This window comes from Phyllostomus hastatus, unplaced genomic scaffold, assembly GCF_019186645.2.
Source record: "Phyllostomus hastatus isolate PE091 unplaced genomic scaffold, TTU_PhHast_1.1 phas_contig_62, whole genome shotgun sequence".
Taxonomy (NCBI): Eukaryota; Metazoa; Chordata; class Mammalia; order Chiroptera; family Phyllostomidae; genus Phyllostomus; species Phyllostomus hastatus.
This window is the reverse complement of record NW_025333921.1, coordinates 16,156,275-16,173,428: the sequence shown is the minus strand read 5'-3', so window position 1 is coordinate 16,173,428 and position 17,154 is coordinate 16,156,275. Positions and strand designations below refer to the sequence as shown.

General features: G+C 50.1%; 2 protein-coding genes across 12 annotated transcripts in view; one reads left to right on the top strand and one right to left on the bottom strand.

Moving 5' to 3' along the window:
• The window catches only part of MYO9A (myosin IXA), a 234,135-nt gene extending 228,953 nt beyond the window's left edge, over positions 1-5,182 (top strand). For all 7 annotated transcript variants that reach the window (XM_045848730.1, XM_045848731.1, XM_045848733.1 and 4 more), the window contains one exon: positions 490-5,182. In XM_045848730.1, coding sequence (XP_045704686.1) covers positions 490-953 — 464 coding nt within the window. In that variant the 3' untranslated portion in view covers positions 954-5,182. The remainder of the gene's footprint in view (positions 1-489) is intronic.
• Positions 5,183-8,186: 3,004 nt separating this feature from the next.
• Positions 8,187-16,764, bottom strand: NR2E3 (nuclear receptor subfamily 2 group E member 3). Of its 5 annotated transcripts, none has more exons than XM_045848744.1 (8): positions 16,358-16,764; positions 15,741-15,867; positions 15,497-15,600; positions 15,157-15,405; positions 14,870-15,048; positions 13,762-14,008; positions 13,414-13,519; positions 8,187-10,924 (listed from the first exon to the last, which is right to left on the bottom strand). In XM_045848744.1, exons 1-8 carry the CDS (start codon positions 16,398-16,400, stop codon positions 10,792-10,794), a joined length of 1,188 nt encoding a protein of 395 aa, XP_045704700.1. In that variant the 5' UTR covers positions 16,401-16,764; the 3' UTR covers positions 8,187-10,791. The 5 variants fall into 5 exon arrangements, with proteins under 5 accessions (XP_045704700.1, XP_045704698.1, XP_045704699.1 ...); XM_045848742.1 differs by having other exon boundaries at positions 16,375-16,764; XM_045848743.1 differs by having other exon boundaries at positions 14,870-15,045; positions 16,375-16,764.
• Between the last annotated feature and the right edge of the window lie 390 nt (positions 16,765-17,154).

Here is a 17,154-nt window from a genome sequence, read left to right as displayed (position 1 = left end):
AGACAAAGTCCCCTCCCAGAATGCCTTGACCTTACATGAAAAGGTGACAGAGTCCTAAGGAGTTCAAATATACTGATCTTGTGAATCTTTCATGTATATTGTTTATTAGATGAAAACTTCAATCTAATGTGGCTTTTTAGTAACTTAATGTTTTCTCATGCATTCACTTTACCACAGAGAAAAGCCAATAATCACAGTAATACTGTCTTATTGGCCCATGACCCATTGTCTAAGGGTGGGTAGTTTTTCACGTGACAGGGACAGCTGCAGGCCTCTCCTAGCGGCACAGCCAAACTCCAGGCCCCCGTGGGGCTGGCTCTGAAATGGTGTACGTGGAAATGAATGGTAAGCTCTTTTCAAGCTGTGAGTGTGCACCTCCAAATCCTGTTCCACCTAATTTCACATGTAAATGGTGACACTTATTCATTACATGGCGATTTGCTTCAGATGGAACTGTCATTTACAGCTTTGGTCTCCTTTCTGTGTTAGAGAGAAGCTTAACGCTTAGCACCCTGAAGACAGCTGGCAAGTCTGAACCTTCTGGCAAGTTGAGAAAGCAGCTAAAAAAGCAGCACGACTCTTTGGATTCAGTGGACTCTTCGGTCTTGGCTTTTTGTTCATCTAACACTGCATCTTCTCATGGGACCAGAAAACGATTCCAGATTTATTCCAAATCTCCATTCTACCGAGCTGCCTCTGCTGGGGAGGCCGTGGGAGTGGAGGGGCCATTGGGCCAGACCAAAACCCTGGAAGACAAGCCTCAGTTCATCAGCAGAGGAACCTTCAACCCTGAAAAGGGCAAACAAAAATTAAAGAATGTGAAAAGCTCACCTCAGAAAACCAAAGAGACCCCAGAGGGGACAGCGGTGTCTGGCCGCAGGAAAACTGTGGACCTGGACTGCAGCTCCGCCCAACAGCCAGCTCTCTTTGGAAGTAATGAGTTTATGGTCTGAACTGGCAGACGTGTGTCCCTTCACGGCCGCAGAGCGGTAAACACATCTCATCTTTGGGGTCCCTTCTCTCTCATCACCTCATCCACGATACCCACCCTAAATGAGGTCCTGCCTCTTGCCCAAGCATACCAGTGAGACCTTGCGTGCTGAGTCCCTGGGCCTCATGGGGAAGTGGGAAGGCCTCTCTGAAGCCTGCTGGGGATGGAGCCGGCTGTGCCTTGGCTGCTGTGTTAGACTAGAGATCCCATTAACGAAGCCCCTGGGCTCGGGCCCCAGGATTTGGGTCAGTTGTGGAGGCCTGTGTAGTCACCTCTCTTCTGTCCTCTTTTCCCTTTCCAGAGGTGGGTGTGGACCTGGGGCACACATTGTGGGCCTGAAGGACCCACTGATTTCTGACATATGAAGAAAACATATAAATCTTTCTTAACCATGAAAGCAAAAGCCGTTGGGTTTATTTTGGGATAGTGAGGAGCTGGGGTAGAATATACTTCTTTTCCAAGAATTTATAAACAAAGAGCCTGAGCCTTCTATTTTAAGATGTTTGAAAAATACTTCATGTTCTATTCTGGGGAAAGTGAAAAAGCAGTTGTTTCCATCAGAGCTCGTTCTCAGACCTCTGGTTACACAATGAAGAAGAGAGTACATGTTTTGTTCTTTGGTGATGTTTGATGAAATAATAATCGATGCTGGTTTAACTCCTCATTAGTTTCTGCCAAATATATCGCATGGGCTGAAGTTTCAGTAGCCACACTGTTCTCGTACTCCCTGGTCCCAGGATCGGGTTTCTCTATTTTTTTTCAAATGTCCCAGAGATAGGGTGATCCCTAAACATGAGGGTTTCACCCTAATCCAACCAGGTTTTTCTCTTTGCATAGATTAAACTGAAGATCACATATTCAGCTGCTGGTAGATTTCAACCACAAACTCAAGACAAATGAATTGACCATTTAATCACTTCTCCCAAAGCACTCACACACAATACTGCATGAACACATGTTACAGAAAGCTGCCAAAAAATAAGAGAAAAGGTTTTCAGATGATCCATCTACTTTTGTCGTCTTTTCCTCAGACCATCAGTATTAGATTTTTTTAAATATCAAGGACTACTTGAAGCTACTTTTGTTAATATTCTGGTTACTGAAGTTTAATGTAAATATTTATGTATAGTATGCATATTTCTTTTTAACCTTATGCTTCCCCCCTCCCACAGAATTTCTTCCCCCAGATTAGGGATCATGGGACAGGGAGGTGAGAGCCACGCATCCCTGGGTTGAGGGATAAGTCAGACTATCTTTCACCACTAGGCGTCTCCATATGCCTGAGCTATAATAGCATTTTAAGCTTCTTAGTGTCCGGGGGGATTAGAAATCTGTTTTTGCTATTTATAATATATGGAAAATGAAACATGATACTCTTTCTTGACATATGTATGTGAAAATGTTTATTTTTAAAGTTACTAAATGCATCTTGTCTAACTACCACATGCACTGTTCTAAAAAAAGAGCCTTTACCATCTGTGACCTGAATTTTGGTTATTCATGCTTCTTTGATTGGAAATTATGGAAGTACTAAGATTTGTGTCAAGGCAGAGTCTCTCCTGTTACACAACACTGAACCTCATGCCACTGCTTAAGTGGTTGTTGTCGAGCCCCAGAGCTAAGACTCGTTCTGAGTGGCAGCTGAAGGTAGCAGGAAGGAGTCTTACCTGTCCTGGGTTTGGGTTCTGAAATGTGCTGGTGAAAGGAATCTTTACAAGTCTCCAGAATGATGATAGTGAGTAAATATTTCATTTTAAATCCTGCAAACATCTGCCACCTTGCATGCCGTCCTAAGGAGTATAAATGTAAAGCCTTTAAAAGTCTGAATTTTGGAAAATCTGGAGGAAAACCCAGTCCCTCAGCGTGGTTGTGTCAAAGTGGGATTGCTGCTGCCGCAGGCCCTGCCATCCGCACGTCTGCTCAGAGTCCCTGGGGGAGCAGTGCTCTGCTGTGCGAGGGCTGCCCTTCCCCTGCCGGGCACCGGTCAGTGCCGCACAGAAGGGGGGTCACTTCTGTTGGCTAATTTCCTTTGGCCCAGAGGAATGGCCTAGAGAATACGTCTTGGCATATGTTCTCCTTCTAAATCTTTGTGGGTTCTTCTGTTGTTACTGTTTGCAAAATAAGTTTTTGGCAGTTGAAAAAACTACTCGTATAGGACACTTTATAGAACTCGGCAATGGATGTTAAGAGACTTTATAATTTTTCTCAGGGACCTGAAACCTGATTTTGGATAAAATTAAATAAAAAATACTTGTTTTTCAGTTACTAGGTTTGTGGATTTCTAGTCATTTAACAAACTGCCAGAAGGGAGGGTGATGGGGAGGAGAGATACATGCAGTGGCAGGGATGGAGACAAGTGTGGGACTCTCCCTTTGAAGGAAGGAAAGCCATTTTTCGTGGGATAATAGGTACTGTTGACCTGAGAAAGATGACACCGTAACTCTTAAAAACTGTCAGAGTCAAGTGCTGTATATCCTGCCATTTGATCTTCACTGATTCTCTTCCTGGCTCAGGCTATGTCGCCACAAAGTGAGGAGGCTGCATGCATTGCAGTCATTCACGACTGAGCTCTTTAACCTCAGTGTGTGTTGCATCTGTATTTTCACTGCTTCTCCTTTGCCTGTTTTCTTTGATCTCAGAAAAATGCCTGTACAGCAGCAGCTGGGTAGCCCTACACTCGGAGCTCATCTTCCAAAATCAAGTACATTCTGTTCCTAGCACACCTTCCCAGTCCCAGACAAAGCCTGGATTTCAGTCCTCCTGATTTAAAGCCAACACGTCCCTTATCATGAAAAAATGTGATGGCAGCAGAGAAGTCTAATTTGGGATCACAATGGGTATCATAAAGTGAAGCAAATTACTTTAACGGCAGATACAGGGAGGGTTCAGGAAGGTGAGACATGCTTAGTTTGTAATGTACTTTATACTTCCTGCCAGTTTAATGTTTTTGCCACTCTGGGCTTCTGAAAGTGCAAAGGGAGATACCACCTTTCCTGCAGGAGCCTCGCAGAGGCCGTGGGACCTGAGGTCAGGAAATGGGATGCCAGAGCCCCGCCGCCTTCTCACTCTTCAGAAACCAGCCACAGTTCTTCACTAACCTCTGCTGGGAGGCTAGCGGAGACTTCTCTGTTCTATCATGATGGGGTGGTTTTCACTGTCAAAGACGGAGGATCCCAGAAACTTACTGAAAAGAGGAGATCCAACAAGGTGCCACAGGCCCACTTCAGTGCCTGTGGGTCTTGTTTTTTTAAACTCAAACTAATGGATGTATACGTTTCTAGTTCACTTTAGTGAACTAGAGAGAAGAAAGTGTTCTCAGTACGTGTTCAAAGCTACAAGAGTTTTAATTTTAAAAAGAAACACTGTCCAGACTGCTTTACTCACCCTTGTCTCCCCTCTCCGTTTTTTCCCTTGATGGGGAGCTGGATGTGGGGCATGCATCCTTCTGTGTTGACAAATGTGTTATGTCACCCATAATTTTGTGACAGCTCTCCCACACTGTCGTCCCCCAACACCATGCTAGCCTTGGTGGTAAAATTTCTTGGTATTTATGGGACTCCTCTTTCTATGCCCCTAAAATACTTTTAACCACTTTTCTCTGGAACAACTCCCACATTTGATTTGGTATGAAATGGTAACAACGGAATGATGAGTGTGGACATGAGCTACTCGGTTTTGTTGGTCTCTTGGTTGAAACTGTTTTAGAAAAAATTCCCACCGAGGGACCTGTCACCTTGCTGTCCATCCACACTTCATACCTGTTTATCAGCCCTCTTGGGCCATGTTAAAGTTGCACCTTTTGAACACGTATTTACTAGGGCAAAGGTGTATACTACAGATTAGTGTTATATTATTTTAATGGATTTAAATAATTTATAAGTATGCTAAGTGTAAATTTTTAAATGACTATGTATTGTAAAAGGACATATCCTGTGAAATATAATATTTTACTGTTAAACAGAATAATTCTCAAAGAAGAATGATTTATCTCACCCGTGGAACTGACTACATCCTGATAACAATCAACAGGCACTTTGTAATTTCTTTTTGGGTTTTTTGGGGAGCTGTCGGGAAGCAAGACATCATCTGTATAAAATTCTATTTGTATCACTCACAATATGCACTGTATGGCTACACGAGCAGCTTGAACAAATCGCTCCAATGGCTCATTAAAGAACAAAAGCTTCCAGAAGCCGCAGTACGTGTGGTTTATTTTCTGACTAGCCTGACTCCCACCCCGGTGCGCTCCAGCCTGATCCCAAGGAACAACAATGATGTGTATTAGTTAAACTGATTTTTTTAAAGGAAAGGACTGAGCCCACAATTGGCAAAGTGCAGAAGTAGTAGTTATTGGAACTCAATTGAATTCAAGTAAAGGTGAGATTTAAGCTGTCAGTTTTCTGTAATAGATGCTAGCTGTTAGCTGTCAGGGCTTTATTGAATGCATTTAGAGCTAGCTGGGCAGGGAAGGCAATAAATCTACATTAGGATCCTAACCAAAAAGGCCATGAGGAAGTAGCAATATCTGCTAATAGAGGGCCCAGGAATTCAAGCCTCATTTGCCGTTTTTGTTCTGCCGCTACGTCCCGTGACTTCGGGAAAGTCATTTGCCCTTTCTGGAGGTTGGTGTTCCCAGGTGGAAACGAGTTCCCCTCCCCAGGTTTACTCCTCCGGATAACTCCTACTGACTCAGGTCTACTGGAAATGTATTCCTCCCCCTTGAATCTGGTTAGATGTCTTGTGTTCTCAACAACTCCCAGTATTCATGGCATCAAAAAACTTTAAGTAAGCTTCTCAGGTTGAGAACCATGACTCACGGCCACGCAGACCCTTAGATTGCCAGCACTCAACGAAAGGTGCCAGCGCTTGGGTGTCGGCCGTGAGTCGGCCCTTTGTGAGGCCAGGGGCTCCCAAGTGCCAAACCAAGTCTAAGGTGGAATGAAAAAGAAATTGTGCATTTTGCCCTAACAGTATATTCATTCAGTTTTTAGACTCTTAAGATTATCCTTCTTAAAGTTATAATTTACATTGTTGCATTAAATTACATCAAAGTGATAAGCATATAGTGAATTGTTTCTTTAAATTGCCTTAATTTGTCAAGATCTAGAAATGCCATTTTTAAAGCTTGTTTTTGTGATTCCTGAATTTACAACAAACCCTTCTATGACGACAAATGCATGAAGGTGTAAGGAGATACAAGTTACAAAGAAACCAGGGGGAAAAAAAAAACTGAGACCAGAGCTTTGGTGTTTTAAAAGTTGTTCTTATATATTGGGCAGCAGTACCTGGTCAGTGCCTTAGACCAGGGCCATGACTACCAGAGGAGGTAAGGCACATGTGGCATCTGTTCAGTCTTGTAGGCGTCTCACATGCTTAGTCGAGAAGTGTGTCACTTCCCAATTCTGTGTTGCCATTTATGCATTTATTTTAGAAATACGGGACTTCCGGCAAGATGGAGGAATAGGTGGACGCACCATACCTCCCCGCACAACCAAGATTAAAACAACAATAATTTACAGACAGAATATCACTCAGAACTGACAGGATTTATCTGAATGGAAGTCGCACAGCCAAGAAGTTGAAGTAAACCCGTACATCCAGACCGGTAGGAGATGATGAGCCGGGCGGGCGCGGGGCTAGCGCAGAGGTCAGGGAAAATTTGGCCCGAAATTGGCACGACAGCCATCCGGGGCGCAAGAACGCAGCGGTGATCCCTGAGTACGCAAGCTGCGGCTGGCGGACCCTGTGGGGCAGCGATTGTGGACCAGGGCAGAGCTCGCAGCCCAGGATCCCAAGGAAGGGCCTGAGCCAGCGAGAATGAAACTATCGCCATTGTCCCCTCCCGCTCCCACTCCTGCCCACACATATAACGTCACAATCTAGCGACCAGGGTGCCCAGCCCCAGTGAACACCTAAGGCTCCGCCCCCCACCGTAACAGGAGTGACCAGAGACAGGGAAAGACATAAGACATGTATCCAACAGAACAGATCAGTCTCCCAGGACTCATCCTTTTGAGCGACCAAGAAATAGCCAATCTATCAGATGCACAGTTCAAAACACTGGTGATCAGAAAGCTCACGGAATTGGTTGATTTTGGGCGCAATTTAGATGAAAGGATGCAGGTTACCATAAAAGAGATGCAGGAAGATACACGGAGGAGAGCCAATAGTGAAAGGAAGGAATCTGAGTCTCAAAACAATACAGTGGACCAGAAGGAAGATAAAATCAACCAAGCAGGAAAGCATGATGGAATAAGAATTCAAAAAATCAAGGAAAAGCTTAAGAGCATCCAGGACACCTTTAAACGTTCCAACATCCGAATTATAGGGGTACCAGCACAGGAAGGAGAAAAGCAACAGATGGAGCACGTATTGGAACAAATAATAAAGGAGAACTTCCCCAATCTGGCAAAGGGAACAGTCTTCCAAGAAATCCAAGAAGCTCAGAGAGCCCCCAAGAAGTTAGACCCAAGAAGAAACACACCAAGGCACATCATAATTACATTAGCCAAGGTAAAAACAAAGGAGAGAATCCTAGAAGCAGCAAGCGATAAGGGGACAGTAACCTACAAAGGAGTTCCCATCACACTGTCAGCTGATTTCTCCAAAGAGACCTTACAGGCAAGAACGGGCTGGAAAGAAATATTCCAAGTCATGAAAGACAAGGACCTACATCACAGATTGCTCTATCCAGCAAAGCTCTCATTTAGAATGGAAGGGCAGATAAAGTGCTTTTCAGATAAGTTCAAGTTAAAGGAGTTCATCATCACCAAGCCCTTATTTTATGAAATGCTAAAGGGACTTATCTAAGAAAAGAAGATAAAGAAAAGACATGTATAGTAAAAGGACAGCAAACTCACAATTATTAACAACCACACCTAAAGCAAAACCAAAAGAAACTAAGTAAACAACTAGAACAGGAACAGAACCACAGAAATGGAGGGCACACGGAGGGCTAGCAGCAGGGGGGGGGGTGGGAGGAGGAGAGGGGGGAAAAGGTATAGAGAATAAGTAGCATAGAATGTAGGTTGATAATAGATAGGGGGAGGGCAAGAATAGTATGGGAAATGTAGAAGCTAAAGAACTCATAAGAATGACACATGGACATGAACTAAAGGGGGGAACGTGGGTGGGAGAGGGGGTACAGGGTGGAGGGGAGAGAAGGGGGGAAATGGGACAACTGTAATAGCATAATCAATAAAATACATTAAAAAAAAAAAGAAATACTACTGAGCACCCACAGGTATTGCTTGGGGTACGTTGGTGACAAGACAAAACTCCCTGCCCCTGTTGTGTTTGAGTTCTAGTGGGGGGATGATGCCTACCCCCTGGAGACTAGCCATGCCTAAGATCTGGGTTCTACTCTCAGGCTATGTTTATTAGTTTGAAGGGTGTTTCCTGACATCTTTGAGTCTTTCTCCGCCCCTTTGACCTTTAAATACTCCTTTAAGGGTGGAGGAGAAGCATGTCATGAATCTGAAACCTGCAGCTGAAAGGAAAGGCCCAGATAGGGCCCCCAAAACTCCCTCTTGTGTACTTCATAACCAAAGGCATTTCTGGCATTGAGGGAAAAAACAAAAAAGTTTTCATAGTACCCTCTCTCCTAGCAAGGGCCCACTGCTACCCATCCGAATGTCAGTGGGGCCAGTCTACAGTGAAATGTTGAATAAATCCTGGGATCCACTGAGAGCTGCATTGTATTGGGAAAACATAAGCCTCTCCATATAGTCCAAGTGAGAAGGACTTAACACAGGAATTGGGGACTTAAACACTGGAAGAACTGAGAAAGCACACAGGTCGAGAATGACAACACAGATCTCAGCCCAAAGTTCCAAAGTCCTCAGAAGCTTGCCTGGAGGCCACTGCAGTTCCTGAGAAGGGCCCCGGGTAGTCTGTCTTCCCCCACGCATCCAGCTGCAACTACCTCGGAAGAATAAAGGCATCTACTGACCTTCCAGGCCTCCTGTGCTTCCCTCCTTCCCTCAGCAGTCATGGGGGAAGGGATCCTGGGAAATGTAGTTCTTGGAATCTCTGCAGCGAACACAAGACTGTAGAAGAGGGTGGTATTGACACCAGGCTGACCACAGACAATCCAGCCTATACACCTCCTCTAACTCTCCCAGACTTCCTCCTGGAGATCCGAGACAATCTCTTTCACTGCTGCGCCGCACACCCCAGACACTCTTTGTGAATTTCAGCAGGTGGCTTTTGCAGTCTTATGTTCTCAGAAGCAAGGCTGTAGGATACATGTGCCTGTCTGTTCACATTTCAGCCATGCTTCTTGCTGAAGTTCCTTTGCTCAGGCTTTCTATAAATAGGTCTTTAGTGTAATGGTATAGACATCAAATGGCCCAAGTAACTGAGGCAAGTCTCATGCTTTTAGAAGAGTCTCAAGTAGTTTGAGTGCTTAGTTGGGAAGGGCTTAAGCTGGACAGGATTTGCCATACTCTTTCCTCTCTGGGCAACAGCCTAGCTATTGTCATTTCCAAAGCAGAGTGTTCTGTCTTCCTCTGTCAGGGCAGGATATCTCTTGTCAGCTAGGAGACTCTGTACGCAGGCTACAGGGCAGGGGATCCCCAAGGATTTCACAGACTTATCACATGACCTTTTCCTTCTTGCTTTCAAACATTTCTTTGAAGACAGAAAATGCAACAGACTGTTCGGTGGATTCTGGGGATAGAGGGGGCGTGGGGAGGGGTCCGTGCCAGCGTTGCACTAGTTAAGTAGTGTGATGGCCTGGTTGGAATCCTCGCTAAGCTCCCAGTTTTTTCATTTACAAATGAGGATGATTGGTCCCTCCCCCAGAGTTGATGTGAGGATTAGATAACAATGCACAATCAGCGCTCCCTTCATTGCCTGATATATAAAGTGCCTGATATATGTTAACTTTTTATTACTATTATTTCCAAATCTTCTGGGTCTGTCCTTGGAAAGGGTATGAGATTCATCTGAGCTTCATCCTTCATAAGGAATTACGAAATGATGGCGATTCCCTTTCATGAAAAGTGCCTATACCTGGCTTGTGTTCTCACCTTTGTTCTCACCTTTGTTCATGAGCAGTGAGGAAGGCTAAGGAGGAGAAAGGGAAGCCGTGGGAGGGTGGGAGGCCATCTGGAGGGAAGCTGGGCTGTTCCGCCCAGCTCCAGTGGGAGATTTTTCTCGGGCCTTGACCTGGTCACACCCGGACCGGACGCTGACTTGGAGTGCGAACCTTCCTGTGTGAAAGCCTCAAAGGGAGAGCTCTGGCCACATTCCTCTCCTGTTTTTGTGTTTTTACTTTTTCGTTGAGGTCCAACATAAAACAGTGATGTGCACAGATCTCAAAGGCACAGCTTAAATAATTTTTACAAATGAATCAATCTGTGAAACCACCTCCCAGATCAAAATAAAGACCACCTGTAACACAGCAGAAGGCCCCACTGCCGGTGCAGGGCACCGCCATGCCAGCCGTGCACGCTGCTCGTCAGGCCCACCCGTCCTGGAACCGAAGCCGGGCTTCTTCCTGGCTGCTTCTGTTCGACTTTCATGTCTGTGAAATTCATCCATGTTTTCACATGTATTGGTGGCCTATTCTTTTTTATTTCTGTTTTCCATTACATGACTATACTACAATTTGTTAATCCATTCTACTGGCAATGTACAGTTTGGGCTATTATGGATAAAGCTGCCATAAATATTCTTATATTTCGGTGGACAGTTCTGCTAGGCGCAGGTGGGACTACTGAGTCACAGGGCAGGCGAATGTTTCGCTTCAGTCGATTGTTTTCCAAAGTGGCTGTGCCCATCTGGTTCCACCTGCATCAGTTTTTGAACATGTCACAGAGGAGCTTCTCCATCGGAGTGTTCCCTATGGTCTTGCGGAAAAAGAGGAGCTCCACGCGCTCGGAAGTGACAAACCTCAGAGACGGGAGGAGCAGGAGCAGTTTCCCAAACCTGAACAGGAGAGAGGGTGCCGTCAGTTCTGTCATGGGCCTCTGAGCACAAGTGCCTCCTAGGGATGCAGGGGGAGGAGTGGAGGGGGGTGGGAGGGGGTGGGAGGCCCCGGTGGGTAAGGGGAATTCTGGGGAACGGCCCCCTTCACTGGAGGGGTTACCTTGCCCTGCCCCTGGTCCATGTGGCCCCCTCCGATATATTTAGTTGAGGAGTGTGATGAAAATAGTTTGTCATGTGTAAAGATTATAAAGTGATACATTCTTTATGTTAATAATACGTGCAATTATGATAATTAATACTATATATATATTTGAAAAGAATGTAAGTTCCCCTCTGTAAGCCACCTTGGATGATAGAGAGGCCATTAGTGAAAATGTTCTGAAAGAATCATTTGTGGCTGAGATGCTCATCCAGAAAACAAGTAATTGTAGTTTTAAATAAGAGCCTTTTGCCAAGCAGGGGAGAAACGTACAGAGACGGTGGGGGGCGAAAGCCCCAAGGGACAGATGGGGGCATGGGCTGGACTCTCCTGGGTAGGAGGCCTGATAGCCCGAGTCTGTGCCTGTGATGAGAAGGCCACTTCCAAGTGAGGCCACTGTGTGCTCAGCTTCTCTGTGAGGTCTGTGGGAAGGCTTCCCGCCTCCCAGTCATCCAAGTTTGCTTTCTCCTGTGAGTGCGACAGAGTGGCACTGAGTGGTCATCCCCCACCCTGTACCTTCCCTGCTTCTGTGTTTCCGAGCTAAGGAGGGTCAGGGAGAAGTAACTGTGAGGCCAAGTAGAGGAACTGTTTTCACACTGCAGGAATTAATCTACTGGTGGGTCACAACCAGTCTTTAAAAACACACGCAGAAATATCAGAGTAAATTACACAAAGTAAGGGCAGGTATGGCTTGAAACTTAGCTTCACTGTCAGTGTGTAATTTGGGCGATGGTGGAAATTGTCTTTCTTCCCGGGTATTGCTTTAAAAAACTGCAGTGAGGTCACAGTGCCGCAGCTTGGAGAGACCACAGTGTCTCAACACTCAGTTCTGCCTGCAGTTGGTACTGAACTGCCATAGAAATGACGCCGGAAATCACAACCAGAACTTTGAAATTTGATAGAAAGCCAATATGCCCAGACTTTTCTGGAAGCTGATCCCAACAGAAACTTGGCCGAGGAGGAATGCTGCTGTCTGCTGTCTGTGACGGTCATTCTCAGGCTGCTCTGTCGAGTCTGGAAACAGTGCTCCTCCTGTGCGCATACGCAGCAGAAAGCCTTCTGTGCAACGTGGCATATGCCTAGTACACTCTGATTCTTCTGCAACGGAAATTACCTCTTTTTCTGACCATTTGTTAGAGTGGAGGTGATTCAAGGGTGTCCATGTTAGCTTACATCTTTGAGAGAACTGTCGGGAGTCCCAGGAGAATCAGGTAATATGGTCTGAAATGGCCAGTAGATTCCTGGATGCCAAGCGCTCCAGCCTCGTGGAGTTCTGTTGTATATCTGCTGGTGGTGCCGGGCCAGGCTGGGCAGGCCCAGCGCTCCTGCCCCCCACGCTTGCCCAGCCACACTCTCGGCCTGCAGGCACTGTGCCCACACCAGCCGGGGCCAGGCTGCACCCATGCACAGCCCTGTACATGGGACCGCAGGGGGTGTCCCTCCATCAGAGCTGGTCATGCTACCTCAGAACTACCTTTGCCTCCTGACTTCCCTTTCTTTTTCATGACCACCTCTTCTCCCATAGCTCCTCTTCCCTTACAATGCCCAAGTGCCAAGTCTGACTCATTCTTGCCTCTGGAGACACTGCTCCTGCTGTTTCCTTTCCACCCCTGGGGAGCAGACTCCATGGGCTCCCCTGGGGGATGGCAGTGTCCTCTGCACACGCTGCCGTGCCGTTCGCATGAAGTCCAGCTCTTCGAGGTCACCCCTGCAGGCTCCCCTCTGCTTGCCAATCAGATGTGGCCTGGCTGGCCTCCAAAGTCCTAGACAGGCTGCCCCACAGTGCTGTTTTAGCCTGATCTCCCAACTCCTCCCAGGGAGCAACCCGTTGCACCTTCCAAGCTGGGCTTTTGTCCTAAGAACACATCCTAGTTTGCCTCTCTCTCTCCCTCCCTCGGTAAACGATTTCTCTTCTTTGAGACCCTAGCCCACCTTGCAAGCCCAGCCCTGCCTCCACAAAGTCCCAGGCAGTTCTGCTGCACACCCTTGCCCGCCATGGGTCTCTGCCTCCTTCGGATCCATTCACCCCCCAACACCTGACCAGGTCGGTCCTCACCTTCAGTGTGGTCACTGTGCCCAACATCCCTGGAAGGCAGCACCTTTGTCTTATGCACATTTTGGTCCCCAGTCATGGGGCCTTGCACTGTGCCTGGTGCGCAGTAGATGCTGGTTGAACTGGGACCCTTGTCCTGTCTAATTAGTGCAGCCCTGATGAGATGGAGCCCGACAGGTGGGCAGTGAGTAAAGAGGTGAAGGGACAGGTAGACAGGAAGGCAGGTGCTTGAGTCACCTCACGGGTTGGCGAGGGTGATGGGCCTCACAGTGCTGGCTCAGCATCACCTGGGACTGGTCCTGCAAGGCCTCCACGTGCTCAGGATCCTTCAGGCCCTGTGTTTCTGGAGAGGAGCAGCCACGGTGAGCTCCAGTCCTGGCCTGCCCTGCCCCTCACAGTCAGCCGGGCCCTCGGGAGGGGTGCACTCAGGCCTGCGCTTCTCTCCTCCTGCCCCTGAGGGAAGAAGTCTGCACACCTCGGGGTCTGTGTGGGTTGTTGGAGGACAAGTGGGAGGCAGAAGGAAGTCACTGGAATTCCCATCGTTCATTCTCAACTACTTCTCTGGTGGGGCAAAGACTCAGCTACCTGGTTTGAAGAGGACCAGGGCCTTCATGCACGCAAACTCCGTGGGGTCCACCGCCAATGCCCGGAACCGTGAGATGGTTTCCTGCAGGAAGCGCATCTCCCCACTGGCCAGCGCCAGCCGGCTCTGGGAGCTGCCGGCAGCCACAGCCTCAGGTGGGGCCAGCAGCGGGCAGCTGTCCAGAGGCAGAGACCACTGTATGGCTCCGAGGAGGAAGAGTTCACTCCAGGCTTCCTCCAGCAGGATCACCTGTGCTCAGAGAGGGTGGGAGGGAGGGCAATGCTGATCCACAGCATCTCAGGCTCAGCCTGCAACTTCTGCCACCTTCTCAGCTGCCCTAGGACAGGAAGGGCTGGTCCAGGGTGCCCAGAATGTTCTCCTGGGCTCCTGATGTTAGCCAGAGTCCCAGAGCTCTGGGATTTGGTACCATCTGGCCCGGTGGCCTGGGTTCCATTCAGAGCCTCACCTGGAACATTTAGGGAAGTCTAGAGCTGGGGTGGGGGGAAGGTGGGCGGCCTTGGGGACACTCCCGATGAGCACATCACATTGAGTGTACTTGGGAGATATGGCCTGACTTCTGATCCAAACCCTGGCGCAGGGCTCAGACCCTCCGCATGCCTCTCTCCAGGTTTGTCGTGACAGGTTGGTCAGCTTGCCCGTGGGAAGCCCAGGGAGCATCCCAGAGTTGAGAATGTTGGGCTGAAACTCAGGTCCTGAAGTCAGAGGTCTTTATGCTCCAGGGGAGCCCACGGCTGCCCACTTTGCTTCTCAGGGTTTGCTGACCACCCTGTCACATACAGTGTCCGCAGGACACGAAGTTTTGTCTAGGAGGAGAGGAGACCTGGGGACCATAGGCACTGCCTTCAGATCCCTGGGCCCTGTGTGTCCCTAGCCATCAATGGCCCCTAGGTTCTTGCCCCAGCCATAGCCTCTGCCCAGAGATGTGACCGCTAATAGTCACACCGCTGGGACACACAGCCCTGACATAACTGACTCCGAGGCGCGTGCCATCCCCATTCCCCAGGCCCTGCGAACCTGCAACCATCACTTGCACAAGGACGTGGGCGTCCCCAGCCCGGCTGGCTCCGGGGGCTCGCCTGAGGGGCGTACCTGATCCCGGAAGGGCAGCTTGGAGAACACAGGCAGGCTCTTGGCCCACTTGACAGCGAGGAAAAGCAGGCGAGCTGACGTCTCCTGAACGCTGTCCAGACCACGGGGGGAGGGGGATGAATATGGGGACGAGGGGCACTCAGGGTCATTGCTGGTGACGTCGATGTTCTCATCAGCTGCTGGAGGAGGAGGCTGTGATGTAAGCCGCTGCTCCTCGGCAGGAGGCGGGGGGCGGGGCGGTGTGCAGGGGCCTGAGTGTGGTTGATAGAGGCCCTTCTCACACTCACCGTCCTCTGGCTCCAGCTTAGCGCAGGTTTCAGCCTTTATCAGGCTTGCCATGAAGTGGTGGTGGCCCGGGGGTGTGAGGGTCCCAGGCCCCGGGGTTCTGGCTGCAGACACAGGGGTGGGGCCTCGTGGGCTGGGCCCTGCCGCGGCCAGGGGAGCCACCAGAGTCTCCGCCTGGGACTCCCCGTTAGATTCCGTGCCGTCAGGGCGGACCTGGGCTGTGCTTCGTGGCTGACGCTCATTCTGCACAGCTGGGGGGAGGCAGGACGGGTCAGGACACCCCACCAGCCATGTGCCCCCATCTCTCCGCCATCCCTTGTCGGGTCGGCTACCCTGACTCACCGTCCTGGTTCATGCCCGCCTGCAAACACTTCCTCAGCCGGCAGGCCTGGCACTGGTTCCGGTGGGCCTTGTCTACTGGGCACATCCCTGCCCCCACCTGGCACCTGGAGGCAGAGGGGAGCCCCAGGCGTCAGTGTCCTGCTCGGGCGCGGGACGGTGGACTTTGCCCGTGTTCACTCTGGCCACTTCTTCCCTGAACACCCCTACCCTCCCGGGGCTCTCCTGGCGGAGCCCAGCCCCCCACCTGTAGATAAGCCTCCGCCTCACGCTCCTCTTGAAGAAGCCGCTGCAGCCGTTGCAGGCGTAGATGCCGTAGTGCTTCCCGCTGCTGCTGTCCCCGCACACGCGGCACTGCAGCTGGCGGCCGGCGCCTGGGGGGCGGGGCCAGGGCCGGCTCACACACCCCTCCCCCGCTTCAGGGACCCTCTCTACCCCCTCGTTCCCTTTCCCATCTGGATGGAAAAGATCTTCCCTCTCAAAGCACCCCTGCCCCACCGCATCCACCCAGCTTCTGCCCTCACACCGCCCCATCCTCTGTGCCCCCCACCTCCCCCGGGGGAAATTTTCAACGAGTGTGTAGGCTCTGCCCCCACTTCCCGCCTGCCATTCCCTCTTTCTGTGGGTGGTGTCAGGCCCCACTGTCCCGCAGAAACGCTCTCGACAACACCACTGGGACCTCTGCTGACAAACCCTGAGGTTGCTTCTCTCTTCTTCCTGTCACCTCCGTCGTCCTGTCCTGGCTCTGCTGACCCCCATGTTTCTAGGATTCTGGGTTCGCCAGCAGGTTCCCATGGGGCTGGGCCTGGGTTGCTCTGGCTCTTTTCATGGTGCAACTTTGCTCCCCAAGGGCTGAGATCTTACCTCCAGGAAAGCCGTACCTGTCTGCTCCTCTCCCAGGCCCCATCTGCCGGGAGACTCCTTCTTGGAGGCAGCCACAGCCATGTGGGAGCTTGCGAGAGTCTAGCCCAAGTCCGGGCAGGGCCTCAGGCCGGAGCGGGTAGCTTTGGCCGTCCTGCCTGAGGGTGGCCTGCTGGGACACTGAGCTGCAGCCTCTGCCCCCTCCCCCTGCTCTGCCCCTCCCTTTGTGCCTCTGTCACTTTTCTATCTCAGCTTTGCCCTTTGCTTGGCCCCAGAGATCTCCCTCGTCTCTGTCTCTCTCCCCCTGTCTCCACTCTCTGTCTTCCTGCCTCCCCTTCCCACCGCCCGACTCAGGAGCTGCCCCACCGTCCCCTCACAGCAGCCGTTCGGACTCGAGGAGATTCCTTTCAGGGCAGCACTGGACGCAGCGTATGATCCTCTTAATCTTTACCGTCTCTGCAGAGGATCACCCGTCACACCTGCAGCGTTACCAAGGTGCCGCTGGAGCCGGTCAGTCCTGCTGGCCGCACACCAGCCCCTGGGCTGCCCAGCGTCCCTGGGTCCTTTCTGCCCAGTGCTGTCAAGCTGTTCGCCATCCAATGCCAAGTCTTGAAGGGAGGTGTGGACTCCACTTCCTCCAGGACTTTATTCTTTTTGAGGTGCTCAGTCTGCTTCTGGGGACAAGGGTGGCCGAGGTGTGCGCACCTCTGTGTGGCCCTGTGTGCGCCGGGCCGGCTGTGGGTCTGGGGTGGGCCAGCTCTTCACCCTGGTGGTTCTCCCCCACTCCCTTGATAAGGGAC

Excerpts from the sequence above, each read along its gene's own strand:
- NR2E3 (XM_045848742.1), bottom strand. The coding sequence starts at position 16,438 with ATGGCTGTGGCTGCCTCCAAGAAGGAGTCTCCCGGCAGATGGGGCCTG. Across the intron at positions 15,406-15,496 it reads GGCGGGCATGAACCAGGACG|CTGTGCAGAATGAGCGTCAG; the intron begins GTGAGTCAGGGT and ends GCCTCCCCCCAG. Across the intron at positions 14,009-14,869 it reads AGCTGCCCTTCCGGGATCAG|GTGATCCTGCTGGAGGAAGC; the intron begins GTACGCCCCTCA and ends CTCTGAGCACAG.